Source organism: Lampris incognitus, chromosome 13 (genome assembly GCF_029633865.1).
Source record: "Lampris incognitus isolate fLamInc1 chromosome 13, fLamInc1.hap2, whole genome shotgun sequence".
NCBI lineage: Eukaryota > Metazoa > Chordata > Actinopteri > Lampriformes > Lampridae > Lampris > Lampris incognitus.
Genome location: NC_079223.1, coordinates 32,727,566 through 32,746,822, shown reverse-complemented (window position 1 = coordinate 32,746,822; position 19,257 = coordinate 32,727,566). Strand labels below are relative to the sequence as shown.

The 19,257-nt window shown below is 43.8% G+C and overlaps 1 protein-coding gene across 2 annotated transcripts; it reads right to left on the bottom strand.

Moving 5' to 3' along the window:
* Window positions 1–8,444: 8,444 nt before the first annotated feature.
* Window positions 8,445–18,948, bottom strand: tk2 (thymidine kinase 2). Of its 2 annotated transcripts, XM_056291721.1 has the most exons (10): window positions 18,723–18,948; window positions 17,226–17,263; window positions 16,742–16,816; window positions 14,991–15,044; window positions 14,494–14,583; window positions 12,787–12,860; window positions 12,262–12,350; window positions 10,812–10,891; window positions 10,528–10,608; window positions 8,445–9,979 (listed from the first exon to the last, which is right to left on the bottom strand). In XM_056291721.1, the coding sequence occupies exons 1-10, from the start codon at window positions 18,871–18,873 to the stop codon at window positions 9,893–9,895; spliced, it is 819 nt and encodes a 272-aa protein (XP_056147696.1). In that variant the 5' UTR covers window positions 18,874–18,948; the 3' UTR covers window positions 8,445–9,892. The 2 variants fall into 2 exon arrangements, with proteins under 2 accessions (XP_056147696.1, XP_056147697.1); XM_056291722.1 differs by lacking the exons at window positions 8,445–9,979; window positions 10,528–10,608; window positions 10,812–10,891 and adding an exon at window positions 10,898–12,003.
* Between the last annotated feature and the right edge of the window lie 309 nt (window positions 18,949–19,257).

The following is a 19,257-nucleotide window of genomic DNA, read 5'->3' as shown; positions in this document are numbered from 1 at the left end:
CCTCTGTCTTTCTCTCTCCCTCCCGCCCCCTCGCTCTCCGTCTCTCCCTCTCTCAGCGTGATTCTTGACTGTTTTGCTCCTTACAATACTCGGTAGTTTTAGATAGTCCTACTTCTCCTTTTCCAGCCTGCATAAAGAATTCTTTCATTTTTCTCCTTGTATCGTCAAACAGTTGAAGAAAAACTGAATTGCCATGTGAAAATGTTAACTTTCTGAAATAAACAGAAAAAGGATCTAAACGTTGATTAAAATCTCCTGACAGCCACGTCTCTCCTCCTTTTCTCCGCCGCTACTTTCATTTTGAGAAAACAAATTCCCACATCTGCTTTTTCTCCGTCATGTGCTCTGATACAGTATCCGTTCACATTCGTGTCAGATGAGGCCACGGTTTGTGTTTCACTGGGATTTAAAGACTTGTTGCTACTGTGATTCTTATTGTTGTGACATCATCAGTTCATCTCATATAGTGGTCTGAGCTCAGACTCAAACTCAACCTGTTCTAAATTCTAACCTTTATCAGGCTTTATTTTTCACCTTTCATTGCGTTTCATTCATTCATTCATTTGTTTTGTTTTATCTTTTATCCATATTTTTTATTTTACACGGACAGCAGAAAGATGCAGAGTCCAGCGAGGGGACCAATGGACTGATTGGAGCTCCACTGGGACGCGCTGAGGACGGCCAGATGAACCCAGACAACCCGGTGACCCTGGACTGTGTGTGTGTGTGTGTGTGTGTGTGTGTGTGTGTGTGTGTGTGTGTGTGTGTGTGTGTGTGTGTGTGTGTGTGTGTGTGAGAAAGAGAGAGAGAGAGAGAGAGAGAGAGAGAGAGAGAGAGAGAGAGAGAGAGAGAGAGAGACTGTGCATGTTTGTGTGTGTATGTGTGTATGTACGTCTGTGTCTGTGTCTGTGTATGGCTGTATGTGTGCGTGCGTGTAGGGGTGGATATAATTGTACAATCCCTATAAACATGAGTCATCCAAATCCATTTTGTAAAAGAGGATCTGTACACTTGAAAATATGTTGAGACAACCTCCAGAGGGAAAAAAAAGGGAAAATGTAAATAAATAAAAATGAACATGATGGTGGTACCTAGTGCAAAACTACCAAACTGTCATAAGTGACAGGACAAACGTTTGTGTCATCAAACCACCATTGCTCACTTTACACTTCGTTCACAGCATCATGTGAAATTAAATTTATAAAACAGTCTGCGTGGGTTTCCTCCCACAGTCCAAAGACATGTAGGTCAGGTGACTCGGCCATGCTAAATTATCCCCAGGTAAGAATGTGTGTGTGTGTGCGCGCGCGCGCGCGCGTGTGTGTCGGCCCTGTGATGGCCTGGCGGCCTGTCCAGGGTGTCTCCCCACCTGCTGCCCTATGATGCTGATAGGCTCCAGCATCCTCGCGACCCTGAGAGCAGGATAAGCGGTTCAGATAATGGATGGAAGGATGGACTTTTCCAACTTGTGTGCACATCTTCATTCTTTTACAACGTGTCTTATTTTTGAGTTCTACAGTTGATTGTAATGTCTTATATTTAGTCTAACAGTGATACACAATAACCCAATAATAATAATAATACGGTGGCTGGTGTAACAGAGGAAGATGCAGAGGAAAGGAAGAAATGGAAACGGATGATCCGCTGTGGCGACCCCTAATGGGAGCAGCCGAAAGTAGTAGTAGTGATACACAATCCATCCATCCATCCATCCATCCATTATCTGAACCGCTTATCCTGCTCTCGGGGTCGTGGGGATGCTGGAGCCTATTCCAGTGTTGGAATATTGGGCTACTTTCAAGATGTTGCCGCAGGTTGTTTTGTTTTTTTGTCCGCGGGTTGAGGTTTTGCATGCAAATTACATTAATTGTATATTTAAGTAAAATACTTTAAAAGTGTGCTATATTTTAATTTAAACACATTTCAAATCCAGCAATTTACACAACTGTAGCACCAATACGATCGTACTCAAACCCCAATCTTAACCATTAGTGAGAAACAAAGCCAAACTGACTCCAGATCAGCACTTACGCACATGGCCATGGGACACGCCCCTCACTGGTTGGCACATAGAGTGAGCCTGCACGCCTGCCGGACTCCCGCTGTGGCAATGACTTGTTGAGCTAACGGAAGCTACGCTACCTAGCTAGCAATCCGGGAAGAAAGAGATGACATCCGGTAAGTGGGCAAAATATGGAAAGAGATATAATAAGGAGTGGGAAAGTGAGAACGGCCGGAAGGATTGGCTAGAACGTGTGGCCGGGAATGAAACCGCAGCTTTCTGTCGGTACTGCAGAACCGAGATTCGAGCGCATCATGGTGATCTCCAAACCCACAGCAAAACGGAGAACCACATTGGAAATGCTGCTCCATACTCTAGCTCTCGGATGCGGAGTTTGTTTGACAGTGGCCTACGTGTGGTGAAAATTGACCGGTCGGTCAAGATAGCCGAGCTAAAAATGGCAGCGCACATTGCTTGCCATTCGAGCATTTTGACCCTGGACCATTTGGGAGAGCTTGTTAGTGAAATTGCACGGAAGGATATCAAACTGCATAGGACAAAATGCTCTGCACTCATTAAACATGTAATCGGCCCAGACATGCAGCAGGAGCTCATTAAGGATATAGATGAAGAACTGTTGGTTCACGGGGCCATCGAAACCAACCAGCTGCCGCTCTCCGCGGTTGATTATTGCCATTCAGTTCCAGCTGGAATCGGAGAACGCGAACCTTCCCGCACCAGCAGCAGAGGGCATCAAACAGCGCTGCAGGAATTTGCGAAACAAATGAAACAACGACTGCCTCCCGACATGCAGCAACTTCAGTCTCTCGGGGCCTTGAGTCCGTCCATGGTGCTCAGTGGTCAGAGAAAACCACAGGTAGCATCGCTGTCATTTTCTACGACTGTACAACGGAGACCTCGGCAAGATCGATCAACAGTGGAGAGTGCTGGACACGCTTCAGTGGGAGAATACAGAAGACTGCAAAATCGAACAGTTCTGGATTGAAGTGAAAAACCATAGGGGTGCTGCTGGTAACCAGGACTTTGCAGAACTCGGATCTTTTGCCCTCTCGCTGCTGGCATTGCCTTTCAGCAACGTAGCTGTGGGACGCACCTTCTCCGAGATGCATTTGATCAAGCCCAAACTGCGCAATAGGATAAAAGACAGACTGAAAGACAGATAAAGAGAGAGCAAGCGACAGACAAAGCAGCAACATGTTAGTTGTGCATCAATGAATTGGTCTAACATTTCCAGTTATTTATAATATATCTGATAATACAAAGCAGTCTCTAAAACTTGTCAAGAAACAGATGTATTTAAATGTATTTGCCGGACATGGGGCATAGTGTGTACGTTTTTGATTTTACTCTACTAATTTACAGCTTTGCAATATATTTGGCAATGGTAGTAATGCTGTTGGACTTTAAAAAGCAGTGTATATTGTTTGGCAGGGCCGTATTTAGAGTTATGGTATTGGGCTGTTTTTGGACTACTTTTAGTTGCCATTGGGCTAGTTTTGGGCTAGTTTTAGTTGACATTTGGCTGGTTTTGGGCTAGTTTTGATTGGCCATTGGGCTGGTTTTATCACAAAGACCTGGCATTGGGCGGCAGGAGGGGAGATACCCTGGACAGGCCGTCAGGCCATCACAGGGCTGAGTGATACACAATGATAAACCAAATTCAGAAAATATCATTAACCTCCTGTGTGTGTGTGTGTGTGTGTGTGTGTATATATATAATGCGCGCGCGCACACACACACACACATACACACACATACACACACGCTTGCTTGCTCGTAGTCTATCAAGTTCAATGATGACATCCCTCCTTGTTAATGGTGTGTTCTTTGATGACTGTACAGTCCAATTCCTGAGCCACAAGTTTTATTGCACGTTGGGCATATGAAGTCTGAGTTAGTGGGGGCAGGCATGGTTGTGTGTCTCCTTAGTCTTTTCTGTTGTTTTTTCACATTCCTCTCCATTTCCAGCTGTTTATCTCCTGCCAGTTGGAGTGGTTGATGGCAGCCTGCTCCAGTCTGAAGGTGTCGATACAACATTTCTTCAGCAATGTTTTCAGCTGGTCTTTGTATTGCTTCCTCTGACCACCTGCGGCCCGGTGACCCAGATGAAGCTGTCCATACAGGACTTGACGTGGCAGGCGTTCTTGAGGCATCCTGATGGCATGCCCAAGCCAGCGCAGTTGGTGTTCAGTGACCATGGCTTCTATGCTCTTGCAGTTTGTCCTTGCAAGAATCTCTGCATGGGAAACACGGTCACCCCACGTGATACCCATGATTCACTGCAGACACCTTATTTGGAACCACTCCAGCAACCTTAGGTGGCAGCTGTATGTGACCCAAGCTTTTCAGCTGTATAGGAGACTTGTGATGTAGACGGCTTTGTAAATGGCAATTTTGGTGTGCAGGTGGAGGTGTTTGTTTTGGAAGACCTGACGTCGGAGTTTGCTGAAGGCTACAGAGGCTCATTTGATTCTATTGTGAATTTCATGATCAGTGTTGCAGCTCTCAGACAGGATGCTGCCCAGGTATTTGAAAGATGGAACTACTGAGAGTGGTTGGTGTTCTATAGTGAAGACAGGCATAGTGGGTGGGAGGCTGGACCTCTAATGGCATACCACCTCAGCCTTGGTGGTGTTGGCTGATAGACCCAGCCTACTGTAGGCATTCAAAACTGTGGCAAGGATGGTTTATAGGTCTTCTGGTGTGTGAGCTACAAGAGCGCAGTCATCAGCGTACTGCAGCTCAAGGACCTGCACTGCTGACAACTTGGTGGTTGCCTGGAACCTTCGAACGTTGATGAGGTTTCCATCTAGCCTGAAGTCTATTCTGATCCCACTACTGCCTTCCAAATCTTTATGAAAAAGCTTTGTAAAACATAGGGAGGTAAATGTTGAATCGTATCGGTGCATCACCCCAGTGCAGACATTAAAGGATGCCAATTCCTGTCCTATGGCCACCCGTGCCATCATCCCATTATGGAACTGTGACAATGTTCACAATTGTGCTCGGACAGCTAAACTTTCTCAGGATTTTTCAAAGTAGCTCTCGATTCACCCCTGTTTTTGTACAGGGTGACAATTTTAGCATCCTTCAGTTGTTGAGGGACACTCTCCTTGTCCCAGACCTGCAGGATGTACTGATAGATCATTCTGGTGCACAAGTATCCTACTTGTTTTAGGAGTTCTGCTGATATACAATCACTGCCTGGGGACTTATTGTACTTGAGGGAGTTGATGGCTGCAAGTACTTCTTGAAAAGTTGGCGAGTGGTCAAGATTTGGGATGGCATGGATTGGTCAGTTGGTGAGTGCTGGTTAATTAAGGCTTCAAAATGTTCAGCCCACTTTGCCAGGATCCGCTTTTGGTCTTTCAGGGTTGTCAGTCCATCCGCTGGTTTTTTTTGGGTGTGATAGAGCAGTTCTTAGGGCCATATATATAGTCTTTGTAGAGTTGTAGAAGTTGTGCATATAATTTCTGTCAGCATATGATTGAATTTCGTGAGCTTTGTTCATCCACCATGTATTTTGCAGAATGCGCAAGGTTGTTTGTACCTCCTTACGTGTTGTTTGCCACTGCTGCCGAAAGATGGCAGATGCAGGTCATTTGAGAGTAGCCTTGTTTGCCCTATGCATGGTTTCCAGCAGGGATGTGATGGTGTCAGAGTTTTCGTCGAACCAGTCTTGATATTTTCTGGCTCTGTAGCCTATAGCGTTGACTGCAACTTCATGTAACAGTGAGGTTAAGAAGGTCCATTTCTGATCCATGGAATTGTCAGAATTCAGAATGGCCTCAAACTCTAGTGCCATCGTGCCTACAGAGCGACAGAACTCATTATGTGCTGGGGCTGACTTCAGTTTAGCAGAGTTCAATTGCTTTTTTATGGGTTTCTTGAGAAGCTGTGGGGGGCGCGCTTTGATGTGGAGTTTGGTGATGATCAGGAGGTGATCTGTCCAGCATTCTGCACCTCTCATGGCCTGGGTCAGCAAGACATCACTAGTGTCAATACATATTGTTATGATATAATCAATCTGGTGCCAGTGTTTAGATCGTGATTGCATCCAGGATGTTTTGAATATGGTTTTCTGTTGAAAGAGTATGTTTTTAATGGTGAGGTCATGCTATGCACAGAGTGTTAGTAGCTTCAGACCATTTGCATTAACCTAACTAACCCCATGCCCAACCAATACTCCACTCCATGTACATTTGTTCTTTCCTACCCTAACATTAAAGTCTCTTAGAAGAAGGTTCTTGTCCTATTTTGGGATATGATGAAGGGCCTCATTTAGCTGCTGGCAGAAACTGTCTGTCACACCATTGTCAGATGGTAGTGTTGGCACATATGCATTTAACATAGTTGCATAGCCTGCCTTTGCTAGGGGGATACGGAGGGTCACTAGCCTCTCACTTAGTCCATTAGGTGTTTCAGTGAGGCTGGGTAGAATGCTATTCTTGATTACTAGTCCAACACCATGCTGATGTTGTCCGCCAGGGGGAGAGCCTCTCCAGAAAAAGTTGTACCCACCTCCTTCCTCTCTCAGGGAACCTTCACCCAGGAGTCTGGTTTTGCTGAGAGCAGCGATGTCCACGTTGTAGCATCTTGGTTCCTCAGCAATCAGCGCGGTCCTTTGATGGGGTCTGCTGCCATCATTATCAGGGAGAGTACTGCTGGTGTCGTGTGTGGTTGCCGCTTCTCCCTTTCGTAGTTCCCCATCCCATCCACCCCTGTATGTCTGTGTTATGTTCATCTGTCATCTTGATTCACTCCATTTATTGTAAAGCAACTTTGAGTACTAGAAAAGCGCTATATAAGATCGATTTATTATTATTATTATTATTATTATTATTATTATTAATATTCCATGTTTCCAATTTGAATGGAATCATTTTTTTGTTTTTACTGCAGGATCAAATTCCCGGTAAGTGCGGTAACCTATCAAGGAGGTGGTTGGTTGAATGGACAATTTTTAGGCCACCTTTTCTAGGCCCCTCCCCAATTGGGGTGCAGTGTGGTCCCTAAATAGTGCTGCTCAGTCACATGGGGGTCTGCCAAAAGCAGCTGCCACTCAATCCCCACTGCTAGAGACCATATACCCCGTGCCGCTCATGTGCAGGGCTCTGGCTAGGAGCTCCCAGGCCATTCTACCCTGCTGCTGTCGACACTCCAGTGCCACCAGACTTCAACCGGATGTAAGGCCAAATATTGTACACCAAGGTCAGCGGTGGAGACCTACGCAAGGAGGTTTTTAGAGTGCGACAGGAGGTGCGCAGTCCTCAGTAGCAGTATCTTTGCAATGACAGGTTGGTCCTGGTGGCAAGGGTTTATACCCAGGACGATCAGTCACCCATCATGACTGCAGGAGGCTGCCAAAAACTCCAGGCTGTCGAAGAACTGCCTAATGTGTGCCGCCAAACACATTGCTTTTCTCTCAGGATAAGCTCCTCTAGCCTTTGTCTCAGTAGACTTCCCACAAGGCAGCGGGGTAGTGATTGGCCATAAACAGCATCTGGGGACCACTGCAGCTCCGAGATCCCCGACTAAGTTAGTCTGAGGTCGTGAGGTGCCCAGTTACTGTGTGTGACCACGAGGAGGCCTGGCGGAGGTCTTGGTGAAGGAGAGGCTATGTACTGACGGGTGAAGGCTTACACACTGGGCTGCTTCCTTGTTCACCACAAGGGCTATTCAGCAGCAGCAAGCTGTAAGCGAGAGATTAGAAAAGCAGGCGGTAAGCAAGCATGAATCTTCCCTCCACCTACTGCACTAGATGCAAATACATCGCCCTGTGCGAAACACACACACACACACACTCTTATCATGGACGTCACATTGACTATCACATTGCCCTTCAGCCCAAAGGTCAAACTCATTAAAGTCATTAATTTCTGTTAAACAGGAGCTGGTGGTATCTTTCTTTTATATGAGTTACGTTTTAAGCTGTAAGTTTAATAATGATAGAAATGAGCAGTAGCTTGATCTGAAAGTAAGAAATAATGTTTTAGGAACAAGCCTTTAAGTTTGCTTACTGAGTGGCTTCATTAAAAGCTAAATTAGTTCCTTAGACGGCGTCAATGCAGCGCTCCATCCAAGATTATAGATTTATAAAATGTATGAATATAGTGTTTTATATATCTAGTTTGTGATTTAAGATTTATAGTTTATGCTTGTTTAGATGCACTTATGACCTCTGATGACTAGTAGTTCTCCTGATTTCCTACGTTAAATGCACTTATTGTAAGTGGCTTTGGATAAAAGCGTTGGCTGAATGACTGTAATGTAGTTGAATTTGATGTAGTGAAATCTTGTATTTGAATATTAAAAGTATTCTTTACATAGGTTTAAGTAGGAGAATAGATTTGTTTGTCCTTTATGTAAAGCTATAACATGCAATGATCCTCCTCCTCCTGGAAATGAGACCATCTTATTTATACTTCATTTATTTTATTCAAACAATGGCAAATTACATTTTTAACCTTTTTTAGACCAGACTCGGGGTTATGGTTTGTGCAGAATATGAAAGCATTCGGCTCAATTTGACCTTTACTAAGCAGAGCAAAAGCTTTACATAAATAACTAGCTTTAAACTATCTAAAAATGTTGAACTTTGTCCAGAACAAAATCAGCAAACAGTAAAAAGTATTTAGAGTAATTTCCAAAGATTATACAGCAAACCAAATAACTTGAATGAACAAAGGACTATTGCCATTAAATAACTTCTGTAATGCTTTTCAGTAAGACACCATCGGCTGACATGAGACCGATAGGAATTTATATCTGGACCAAACTGACAAATCATTCAAATATTCATTAGGAGGTATCTGGCTTTAGGGTAAAATAGTTTTATTTAGAAAGAAAAAAAATAACTATCAGACCAGCTGAGAAATAATGTGATAATAGACCCTGTGGTAGAAACCTTAAAGGTAGAACGAGTAGGATTTGTCGGTTGCAGTTTGTAAACGCATTAAAAGTTGGCCCCTCCCCCAGTTTAATGTCACCAGTAGGGCACACCCCCTGACCGCAGGTACCAGAACACATCCCTGTGTACGGGCCAACTCCGCATCGCTCTTCATTCCCATCCTCTCCTTCAGTGCTCGCCAGCGGGCGAAAGCCAACACCAGATTCACTCTCATTTTGGAATGCGCTTTGTCCGCTTGGTGTTTCGTCTCGCTCTCTTTGCATCTTTTCGGCATTGTGTCCACCATTGTCATAGCTTCCTCTTGAATGCGTGCTTACGATCTCGATCTGGCCCCTGGTCGCTACGTAGAGTCCCGCTGCCCAAAGGTTAACGCCCAGAAACGTCCCGTACACAAATAAGAAAACACAGACAGAGGACAGGGTCTCTGCAGATACAGACACCGCCACACACGTCTAGTGGGTCATAAGTGATGATTGAGAGCTGTTACTTTTGTAAGAGTCTATAGATTGATTTTTAGCAAATCCCACTTGCTCTACCTTTAATGGTCCAGAAAAAGACGTGACTTCTTTGGTCAGACATTATTAAGAGAAGTGCACCACAGATAAAGATGATAAAAATATTACAAGATCATAAAGAATGTTAACCTCAAACATTAAACTGTACATCACACAGAGAAAGACTTATAAGAATTAGGTCAGCAAATGCATATCATTAGTTGATGTAACATGGTTGACACTGGAACACAACTGGGCCTCAAAACAATGGAAATAAATTATCTCTGGAAATTAAACGGGACAAATCGGTGTACGTGCCCTGCAGTGAAACAAAAAGAACATACCAGTAACAGCAGAAAGTAAAATCCGGTAACCTAAAAGCTTTGTGACAAAATTATTATTATTGTTTTAAAGTTTACTTGGAGTTTGACGTCTTAATCATGGCGTGTGTATGAGTGTGTAATATCAGTGGCTGGTTGTCGTTAAAATCTTGTGTCTATTCTCTTCATACAGGCGCAGCATCTCTTCAAGGTCATGGTCAGCTGGGATCACCTGGACATACACATGCACACACAGACACACAGACACAGACACACACACACACACACACATACATACATAGGTGTATTTATAGCTAGCATCTTTTTTTTTTAAACCCCCCCCCCCCGGCTAATTACCCCTCTTCTGAGCTGTCCCAGTCGCTGCTCCACCCCCTCTGCTGATCCGGGGAGGGCTGCAGAATATCACATGCCTCCTCCGATACATGTGGAGCCACCAGCCGCTTCTTCTCACCTGACAGTGAGGAGTTTTGCCAGGGGGACGTAGCGTGTGGGAGGATCACGCTATTCCCCCCAGTTCCCCCTCCCCCTGCACAGGCGCCCCAACTGTCCAGAGGAGGCGCTAGTGCAGCGACCAGGACATATACCCGTAGGCATGGCCAATTGTGTCTGTAGGGACGCCCAACCAAGCCAGGGGTAACACGGGGATTCGAACTGGCGATCCCCGTGTTGGTAGGCAACAAAATAGACTACTACACTGCATGGACACCCCGCTAGCATCTTTTTTTATGTTATTTTGCAGAGTTGTTACTGATAACTCACCAGAACAGGAGCAGGACAAGAGAATTTAGCTTTGTTAATGAGCCAGTCCTCATACAGCTGGTGGATGGACTGCAAGTACTCCTGACAGACAGACAGACAGCTTAAGCATTCATTAATAAGTACTGAATTGTTAACATCTTACTCCGAATTCAGAATCACAATATATTCATCACTTGTTTAAAAGCAGTACATATCAGTGTAGTATATGTAGGTAATTGTATTGTAGTACTCTGATCAGACTCCACCTAATAGATGTCTTAAAGGTTGGCATGGTGCAGACTCACCACAGGAATGACTTTTTCTTCTTCTCTGCATCTTTCTTTCAGTCTCTGATAGCAGGTCAGCGGGGAGGTCTGGAGGTACACTGGAGGAGAAAAGAGGAGGAGGCAAGAAGATGAGTGGCGAGACAGCAGGAAAAAAAAAAGAGAACGAGAGGAAGAATAACAATCTAACTCAACATCATCCATCATGATGAACAGGTCAGATCAGATTTTTGTTTTTCCTTTCCTAAAGCATCAGACCGCCATCACGGGTGGTCACAGTCAAACCCATTTTAGGTCCCTAAGAGTTACGCGATGCCAAAAACACGGAATGGAATAAAAGACACTGAGAATGGATTTTCGATATAAACACGTTAGTGTGCAGAATTTAGAAAATTGAGGAAGAGTATGACACAAATTTGTTAACTTCTTAGGAATTTAAAGTAATTTGTCGTCGGATCATCTGTCCCGCTTTTGTCTTTGTGCATGTGAGTGTGCCCTTCACAGCATGCACGTCACTTAACGCAAAAAATGTTGACATGACCAACATCACAGAAGACGTCAAAAGAACAAACAAAGAAACATGGCCATTTGGATTTGTTTTGTATTTGATGATTAAAATAAATTTTCCTATAGTGAAAATGGGTAAAAAGACAGAAATCTGGAATGCCTCTATAGCTGGATGGTTACATCTCAGACCACATGACCACAGTCGCCGGTTCAGTTCTAGCCAGTGACCTGTTTCATGTCATCCAGCCCCCCCCCACACACATTTTTTGTCTGCCTCTTCACTGTCGCTGTGTGATAAAAGGCATAAAAAAAGAGACAAGAATCTGAATGAAAAAAAATAACAGAAGGTGCCTGGGTAGTGTAGCAGTCTATTCTGTTGCCTACCAACACGGGGATCGCTGGTTCGAATCCCCGTGTTACCTCCAGCTTGGTTGAGTGTCCCTACAGACACAATTGACTGTGTCTGTGTGTGGGAAGCCGGATGTGGGCATGTGTCCTGGTCGCTGCACTAGCGCCTCCTCTGGTTGGTCAAGGTGCCAGTTCAGGGGGGAGGGGGAACTGGGGTGAATAGCGTTATCCTCCCACGTGCTATGTCCCCTTGGTGGAACTCCTTACTATCAGGTGAAAAGAAGCAGCTGGCGACTCCACATGTATCGGAGCAGCCCTTCCCGGATCGGCGGAGGGGGTGGGGCTGTGACTTGGACGGCTTGGAGAGTGGGGTGATTGGCCAGGTGCAATTGGAGAGCAAAAGGGGTGAAAAAAAACCCCTCCCAGAAAACAAAAATTGGGGGGGGTGGGGAACCCAGAATTTGGGGGAAAATTGATACCATAGAGCCTTGCTTTTTCTAATAATTATAATCATAAATAATAAAATTACTTTAATTACTATAATAATTTCAAACATTTTAAACAAATAATTCAAAGTTGATTCTGTGTGTACATGTCCTGATTTATGTTTCCTTACCAATCAGATCAACAGTAATAGAGATATTATCAATAATCCAATCAAACCACTTGGTCAGAATGATGTAGTCCACCTCTGGCATCTTCCCGCTGAAAAACAACAGACATAAACCTCCATCAACCAGGAAGCCAGACTCACATTCTCAGGAAACAGAAGTCTGGAGAAATATGACTGCAGGAGAAGATGCTGGACAGGATCTGTGCTGCATGTTAATCTGAAAAGCAGCATGTTTGTATGGAAGGTCCCGATCTAGTCCGTCATCCGATATAGGGAAGGTTTTGTTTTTCTAACATTCATCTGAACAGTGGCTTCATTTAGCAGTGGATTCTATATGAAGTTTTATCATAATCAACAGTAAACCACTTTAGCATCACAGTCTACAATAGAGCTACAATAATGGCTGTCGTTTCCTGTCTGGGTTGAACTAAAAATCAGAGCAACACATTCTGCCACAATTATCTGTGCTCTGAATTTGAGAGCAGTCCCTGGATCTTCTCCCGTTGGTCTTCCAGCTGGTTTACAAACCTTCTGTAAAGGTTCTCCACAAAGATGTACTTGCTGCTGTAAATGGATCTCTCCATCATCCTGACTGGAGCTGACTGGAACCAGAGAGAGAAACACAACGTGATTCAGAAACAACAGGAAAAGACTCATGGAGCTTTTCACCTTTATTTGAGGCTAAGATCCACCTACTAACACAAATACCCTTTTCCACCGACACGGGGCCAGCGCAGAGCTGGTGGTCCTCCAGAGACCCCACATACCTTTTCACCAACCAGCCCACAGCTCCACCATTTTGATGGGTGAATGATTACATAACCAGATGACAGTGTTAACCAGATGTCTTACTGTACAAATGCAAAACCCAAGTGCGTATGAACTGGCCTTAAGTTAGCCATAACGTTTTTCTTTATTTCGTCATTTCTGCTGCTCACGTTAAAGGTCAGTTCATGGGGCAGGGGGCATCCGGGTAGCGTAGCGGTCTATTCCATTGCCTACCAACACGGGATCCCGGTTCGGGTCCCTGTGCTGCCTCCAGCTTGGTCGGGTGTCCCTGCCGACACGATTGGCTGTGACTGTAGATGAGAAGCCAGATGCGAGTATGTGTCCTGGTCGCTTCACTAGTGCCTCCTCTGGTCAGTCGGGGTGCCTGTTCGGGGGGGGGGACTGGGGGGAATAGCACGATCCTCCCATGCACTACATCCCCCTGGCGAAACGCCTCACTGTCAGGTGAAAAGAAGCGGCTGGCGACTCCATGTGTATCGGAGGAGGCATGTGGTAGTCTGCAGCCCTCCCCAGATCGGCAGAGGGGGTGGAGCAAGAGTGGGGTAATTGGCCGGATACAATTGGGGAGAAAAGGGGAGAAAATTAAAAAAAAAAAAAGTCAGTTCATGGTTACTTGTCACCACTGCCACCAGCAATATTTACATCTGGTGGTCAGTCGCAATGACTTTTGGTTTTTACTTCGAGCGAAGACTGACCTGTAATCACTGCTTCCATTTGCCGAGACTTTAATTTTTATATCAACACCATCAGAAATCACTAATGTGTTTGTACTTTTCACTACTGACAGCATATGAAATCAGTCAAGTGGTGACGGTATGTTGGTGAGATTGTGGCGACATTGGTTTAGAGTACGTCCACACGAACACAGATAAGAATTTTCCGTCCACACTTGCTTTTGGGATCATTTTTGAAAAGATGGTCATCCACACTGAAACACCGAAACAGAAAACAAATGCTGAAGTCTTTTATTTGCCAAGCACATGTCACATGAGCCAGCAGCTTTACACTGATCACATGACAACACATCAGCATCTTCAAAGAGCTGTTCACACCGTCCACACAACACCAGATCGGCGTTTCCATTTTAGTGGTCACGTACGGTGGATTAATGTGGATGGAAGGCCGAATTACAGGGGAAAATGTGTTTTCCCAATTAGTACATGTTAGTGTGGATGTATTCTGAGGTGGTGAAGTTACCCAACCTCGACGTCACGGGTTCCTACTGTCCAGATCGAACGGCAAACTGTGCCTGAACGAAGCCAACTTCGCCGGCCAAGAACCAAGTTGTTTTTTGTAACAGTCCAGATTTGGTTCAACAGTCAGCACCGGCCCCGTGTCGGTTCAGAAGTGGTTTATGAGAGACAGCTTGAATGCTGTTCCTCAGGTGTTGAAGCGTTGAATTTCTGTGATAAGTGATTGTGTGTTGAGGTGGTTGAGTCTACCTACTATGGTGGACAGGTGTCCGTCCAGCATTGTGAGTTGTATGTACGTCTGCAGTGTGATCCCCCAACGTGAAGGATCCTGATACATCAGACCCTGCAGGGAGACACGTAGACACAAAACTAACACACCCAAAACACAATGGCTGCAGGTGAAGGGAGGGTCAGACTGAGACTATGGCTTCTGGATTAATGTTGAGGCATTTTGTGTTACTGTAAAGAATTGACTGCCAATGATGCTTCCACCTCGGCTACCATGAATGTATTTTTCTACAATAGTCCAATTAATTTTGATGCCCAGTTGGCTGGACTATAACTGACAAATGTGTCTCTCTTTTTCTGAAGTACTGGTTCATTTAAATTAATATTAGTTTTGCCATTTGTTGACCTACTGGCATCCATTTTCAGAACTGACCTGTGATTTAAAACAAAACTGAGATGGAAACAAATATAAAGTGAAGGCAGGGACCACTAATATGCAGTCAGTAAGGTCATATGCGGTACCAGAGGGTTGTGGCCATGGACGTTCCTCCATTTGGAAACGGGTTCTATCAGGACCTGAAACGACATGAAAGAAAAGAGAACAAGCAATATAGAAAGTTTTGTTTTCCTCATCTAATGTAACGTTTCTGATTAAAGAAGGCTGGAATGACCTGGAATGGACCAGTTCAGTATAAAGATGGCCATTTCTATGGCCGGGTATCAGTGCACACAGACTGAGTAAAATGAATTTATTATTCTTAAAACTGAATTGTTGTGCTCAAAGTGGATTTGAATAACATTATTTAAAATTTTATCGAACTAATTGAATATATTGTTTTTAATTGAATTTTTTCATTCCATTCAACTTCTAATTCTGATTTCAAGCAAAAAAAATAAAATAAAAAAATAAATTCTGAACGCCTTCATCAAATTCAGTTTCTGTTTTCTGCAGCGTGCAGACTGAGAACAAGCTACTGAGCAAAGATTCGGTCAAATGTCTTTGCAGCAAAACTTCTTACTTCCCAAGAAGTAAATAATAGTTGCTGATAGGGGTGGGATGATACTGGATCGAATTCCAAATCATTCGATACAGTCTTCACGGTTCGAGATGCTGCCCATTTCGCGAGACCGTGTGTTATTAACACTAGAACGACAGGGACTTCACTCCTGTCTAAATTGACCGCTGGTGTTTAAACTCTGTATTCTGTCAAGATAAATACCCAACTGAGATATTAATGCATTACATGTGTTAGTATGTCGGTTAAGAAACGACTGACACCAAAATTACCATTTTAACAACTTTAATACTGTAGCGAATTCAGGGGGCAGCCGGGAACCGCTGCAGACAGGATGTGAACCTGGGTCTCCCACACCACAGGCGACTACGTTAAGCAGTTGACTAAAGGGTCTGACCCATTAGCCAAAGGGCTAGCAAGTCTACACATCCGTGATCTTTACAATACTATTTTTCAAACAATTCAAAATCGCAGCTGTCCAACGCCTGTAAATACTGCAATGCCTCGATGGTAATCATGGTGCGTCTGAAACGGCGGCTGTACCCATACATGCTGGAAATAATACCTGAAAAACAAAACGGAAAACATATACTGCTAATCTAACAAACATAACAAGGCCTATAAAACGTGAAATGTAAAAAAAAAAAGAACTGAACGTTGTGAAGGAAATGTGACCAAGACACATCATAAATAGTGACATGACGCGCATGATGACGCGCAAATTACGCACGATCCTTTTGACCACTTGTGGTCGTTTTAGGTATATCTTAACTTTTTTGTGCAATTGATCTAAAACTCATTTTAATGCAAATATATGCAATTTTAGGAGCATTCAGGGAGCAGCAGGTCTGTATCTTTTTCTTTTTTTTTCCCCCACAAAGTAATTAAAGTTTGAAAATCCAGAATGGTGAAAATGACCGCTTTGGTCATTCTAGTAGTGTTTAAAGTTTTAAAATAAAGCAATTGTGTTACAAGAAAAGATTGCACAAAATTTTGTTAGACCTTTTGCACTTGCATTACGTTTGAATACGTGCCTTGATAATGCCAAATTGTTGGGCCTAATTCTTAAAATAAATGAAAAATAGACAACTGCAATGGTGTTTTGTCTCTTGCTTACCAAGGCATCCACTGTATCGTACTGAATCGAAATTATGAGCCCTGAATCGTGAGATTTGTAAATCATCCCACCCCTAGTTCCTGACCACCAACCACAATTGGAAAAAAAAAAACAAAAAAAACAACTTAGCTTTGTTTTACCTCCATGTTACTGGTTTTATTGAAATACTCCAGACATGTTGACTTTCCACTGGCAATGTTCCCTTCAACACAGATCTCCAAATGGAAACAGAAAAAGATTAACGGGTTTTAATGAATTTGTTGTAACAGATTTTGAGTGTTTAAAAAAAAGCAATTGTGGCTAAAGCAGAAAATTAATTCTCATTGACAGTTACTTAAAACTGAACAGCATCTGACGTGTTGGCTCTTAGACATTTACAGATGAATGCTTTCATGAACTGTTGGTGTTTTCTGTGTGCTTACAATGTAGGATAATCTATTGTAGATTTGGGATTAGAATTACAGAAACAAAATACTGTGATCTCAGCGTAGCAGTCTCAGGTGTATATAGTGGTCGACCAGAATAACACATAAATCAGTGACTGAAAAGGGAAAATCCCCCACAGAAACGAATGGACGGGGTGCGTTCATGAATCAATCACCAGTGAAACGGGTGAAGACTTACCACTGGTTTCTTTTCTTCCCCATTTCGCATCAGCTTCCCTTGGAAAGAAAACAGTAAGACAATAAAATGAGGAGAGACTCGGGTCAGAGAGGTGCAGAAAGGGTCCAGGGTAATAATGGAGGTTTACAGACTCGGCAGGCAAATTGGTTTCAAACAACAGCAAAAAATACAACAGTCTTAACAGCACCCCTGAACAGACATCTTTTCACATTTTCATGACTTTTTCCCATTGAGCTGACACATCGATGGAAATGCAATCCCAACGTGAAGCATGACTTGAGAGATCTGTACTGTGGGATGCTAACAGCCAACATTTGGCACCAAATGACCCAACTTGGGGTCAAAATGTGTAGTCATGCATCCAAACCGCACCCACTTTCTCATGGATGGCCGTTAGTAAACTATTGAACATTTATAGTGTGTGTGCTGGCTGTTTATTTCACGTATTCATGAGTCTTCTAGTCTTCATCGATTCTTGAGTTGCAAATTCCATATTAAAGGTGGAAGGCTGATAAAGCGGAATGTCCCAGTTTGTCACGCTTTTAATATTAGATATGCACATTTGCAGTCAGGTACTCATGAAAAATTAAATTCAGCTTCGCTGCCAGGGAGTCTCATGTCGTGACAGCCCAATGCATTTAACATCATACATGTATATTTACCATATTAGAATGATGAGGCTCTGCCTTTCAGAACGAGTCACTGGAAAATCTAACTTGTCTTAACATGTAACTACTGCTACTACTACTACTACTACTACTACTATTACTACTGCTACTTTCGGCTGCTCCCGTTAGGGGTCGCCACAGCGGATCATCAGTTTCCATCTCTTCCTGTCTTCTGCGTCTTCCTCTGTACAAATGTTAAACGTTGAATGCATTTGAATATTGAAAGCATCTCTGGCACTATACAGTAATATTGCAAAGCAGTAGTTTTCAATCGGGTCCTCAGGTACCACTAGTACTACTGGTTTTAGTTCATTACATTCACCTGCTGTTCCAGATATTCAGCCTCCAATCTGGGAGGTTTTACACGTGGAACAACAGGTGAAGGTAGTAACGAACTAATCTAGCATTACTGCAGGTTCCCGAGGACCTGATTGAGAACCACGGATGCAGCACTACGCTGGCGTGGTGCGGTAGCTGCTCGGGGTGCAGCAGGAACCAACACCTCCTAAACCTGAGCTCCTAACAGGTGCAGCTGAACGGAGCAGTACTTGCATGTGAAGACATGTTAGATTTTCCAGTGACCCATTCTCAAACGCAGAGCCTGTCATCATTATTATATGGTAAATGACAATGTACCTGTATAGTTGTACATGTATTATGTTAAATATATCCGCCTCTCATGACACGAGACTCCCTGGCAGCGAACCTCAATTTAACTTTTTTTTTTGAGTACCTGACTGCAAATATGCATCACTAAAACTAGCAGTTGAGAACCACGGATGTAGCGCTATGTCGGCACTTCCTAAACCTGAGCCAGGTGTGCACTTACTTGTGTTGAATGGACCGGTCCTGCTGTTGGTTTTAGTGTGCACGAGTCTTCCGGTGCACGTCGGGTGCTCTGCTGTTAATTTACAGAACCGGGAGGAAACGTGATTCAAAGATCTCCATAATGACTTCAGGTACGTACAAGAAACGAACATGTCTCAAATATCTGATCACTTCTACAGCAACCAAACTAGGCCGAAAGAGATCGTCGTCATTTGTTTTCGTTTTCGACTGGGAGAGGAAGTGACGGCTGAGGACCCCGACCTATAGCTGGGTGAGATACGCCACGACAGCTTGGGTTTGACAATCAGTACGTTTGACCAATCAGAAACAGAAGAGGGCGGGTCTTGACCAGTTCTAGGGCCGCATCTCAAACTCAAATTTATGTTCTTCTGTCTTCACTTAGTGGCTGCCCAGCCGGACGTATCGTTGAGCCTTTTGTTTACAGACCTTTTTTCCCTCAAATGAAGGTTATACACAGAATTAAATATAATACAACAGGAACACACAAACTAAATAATTCACTGAACGTATCTGGT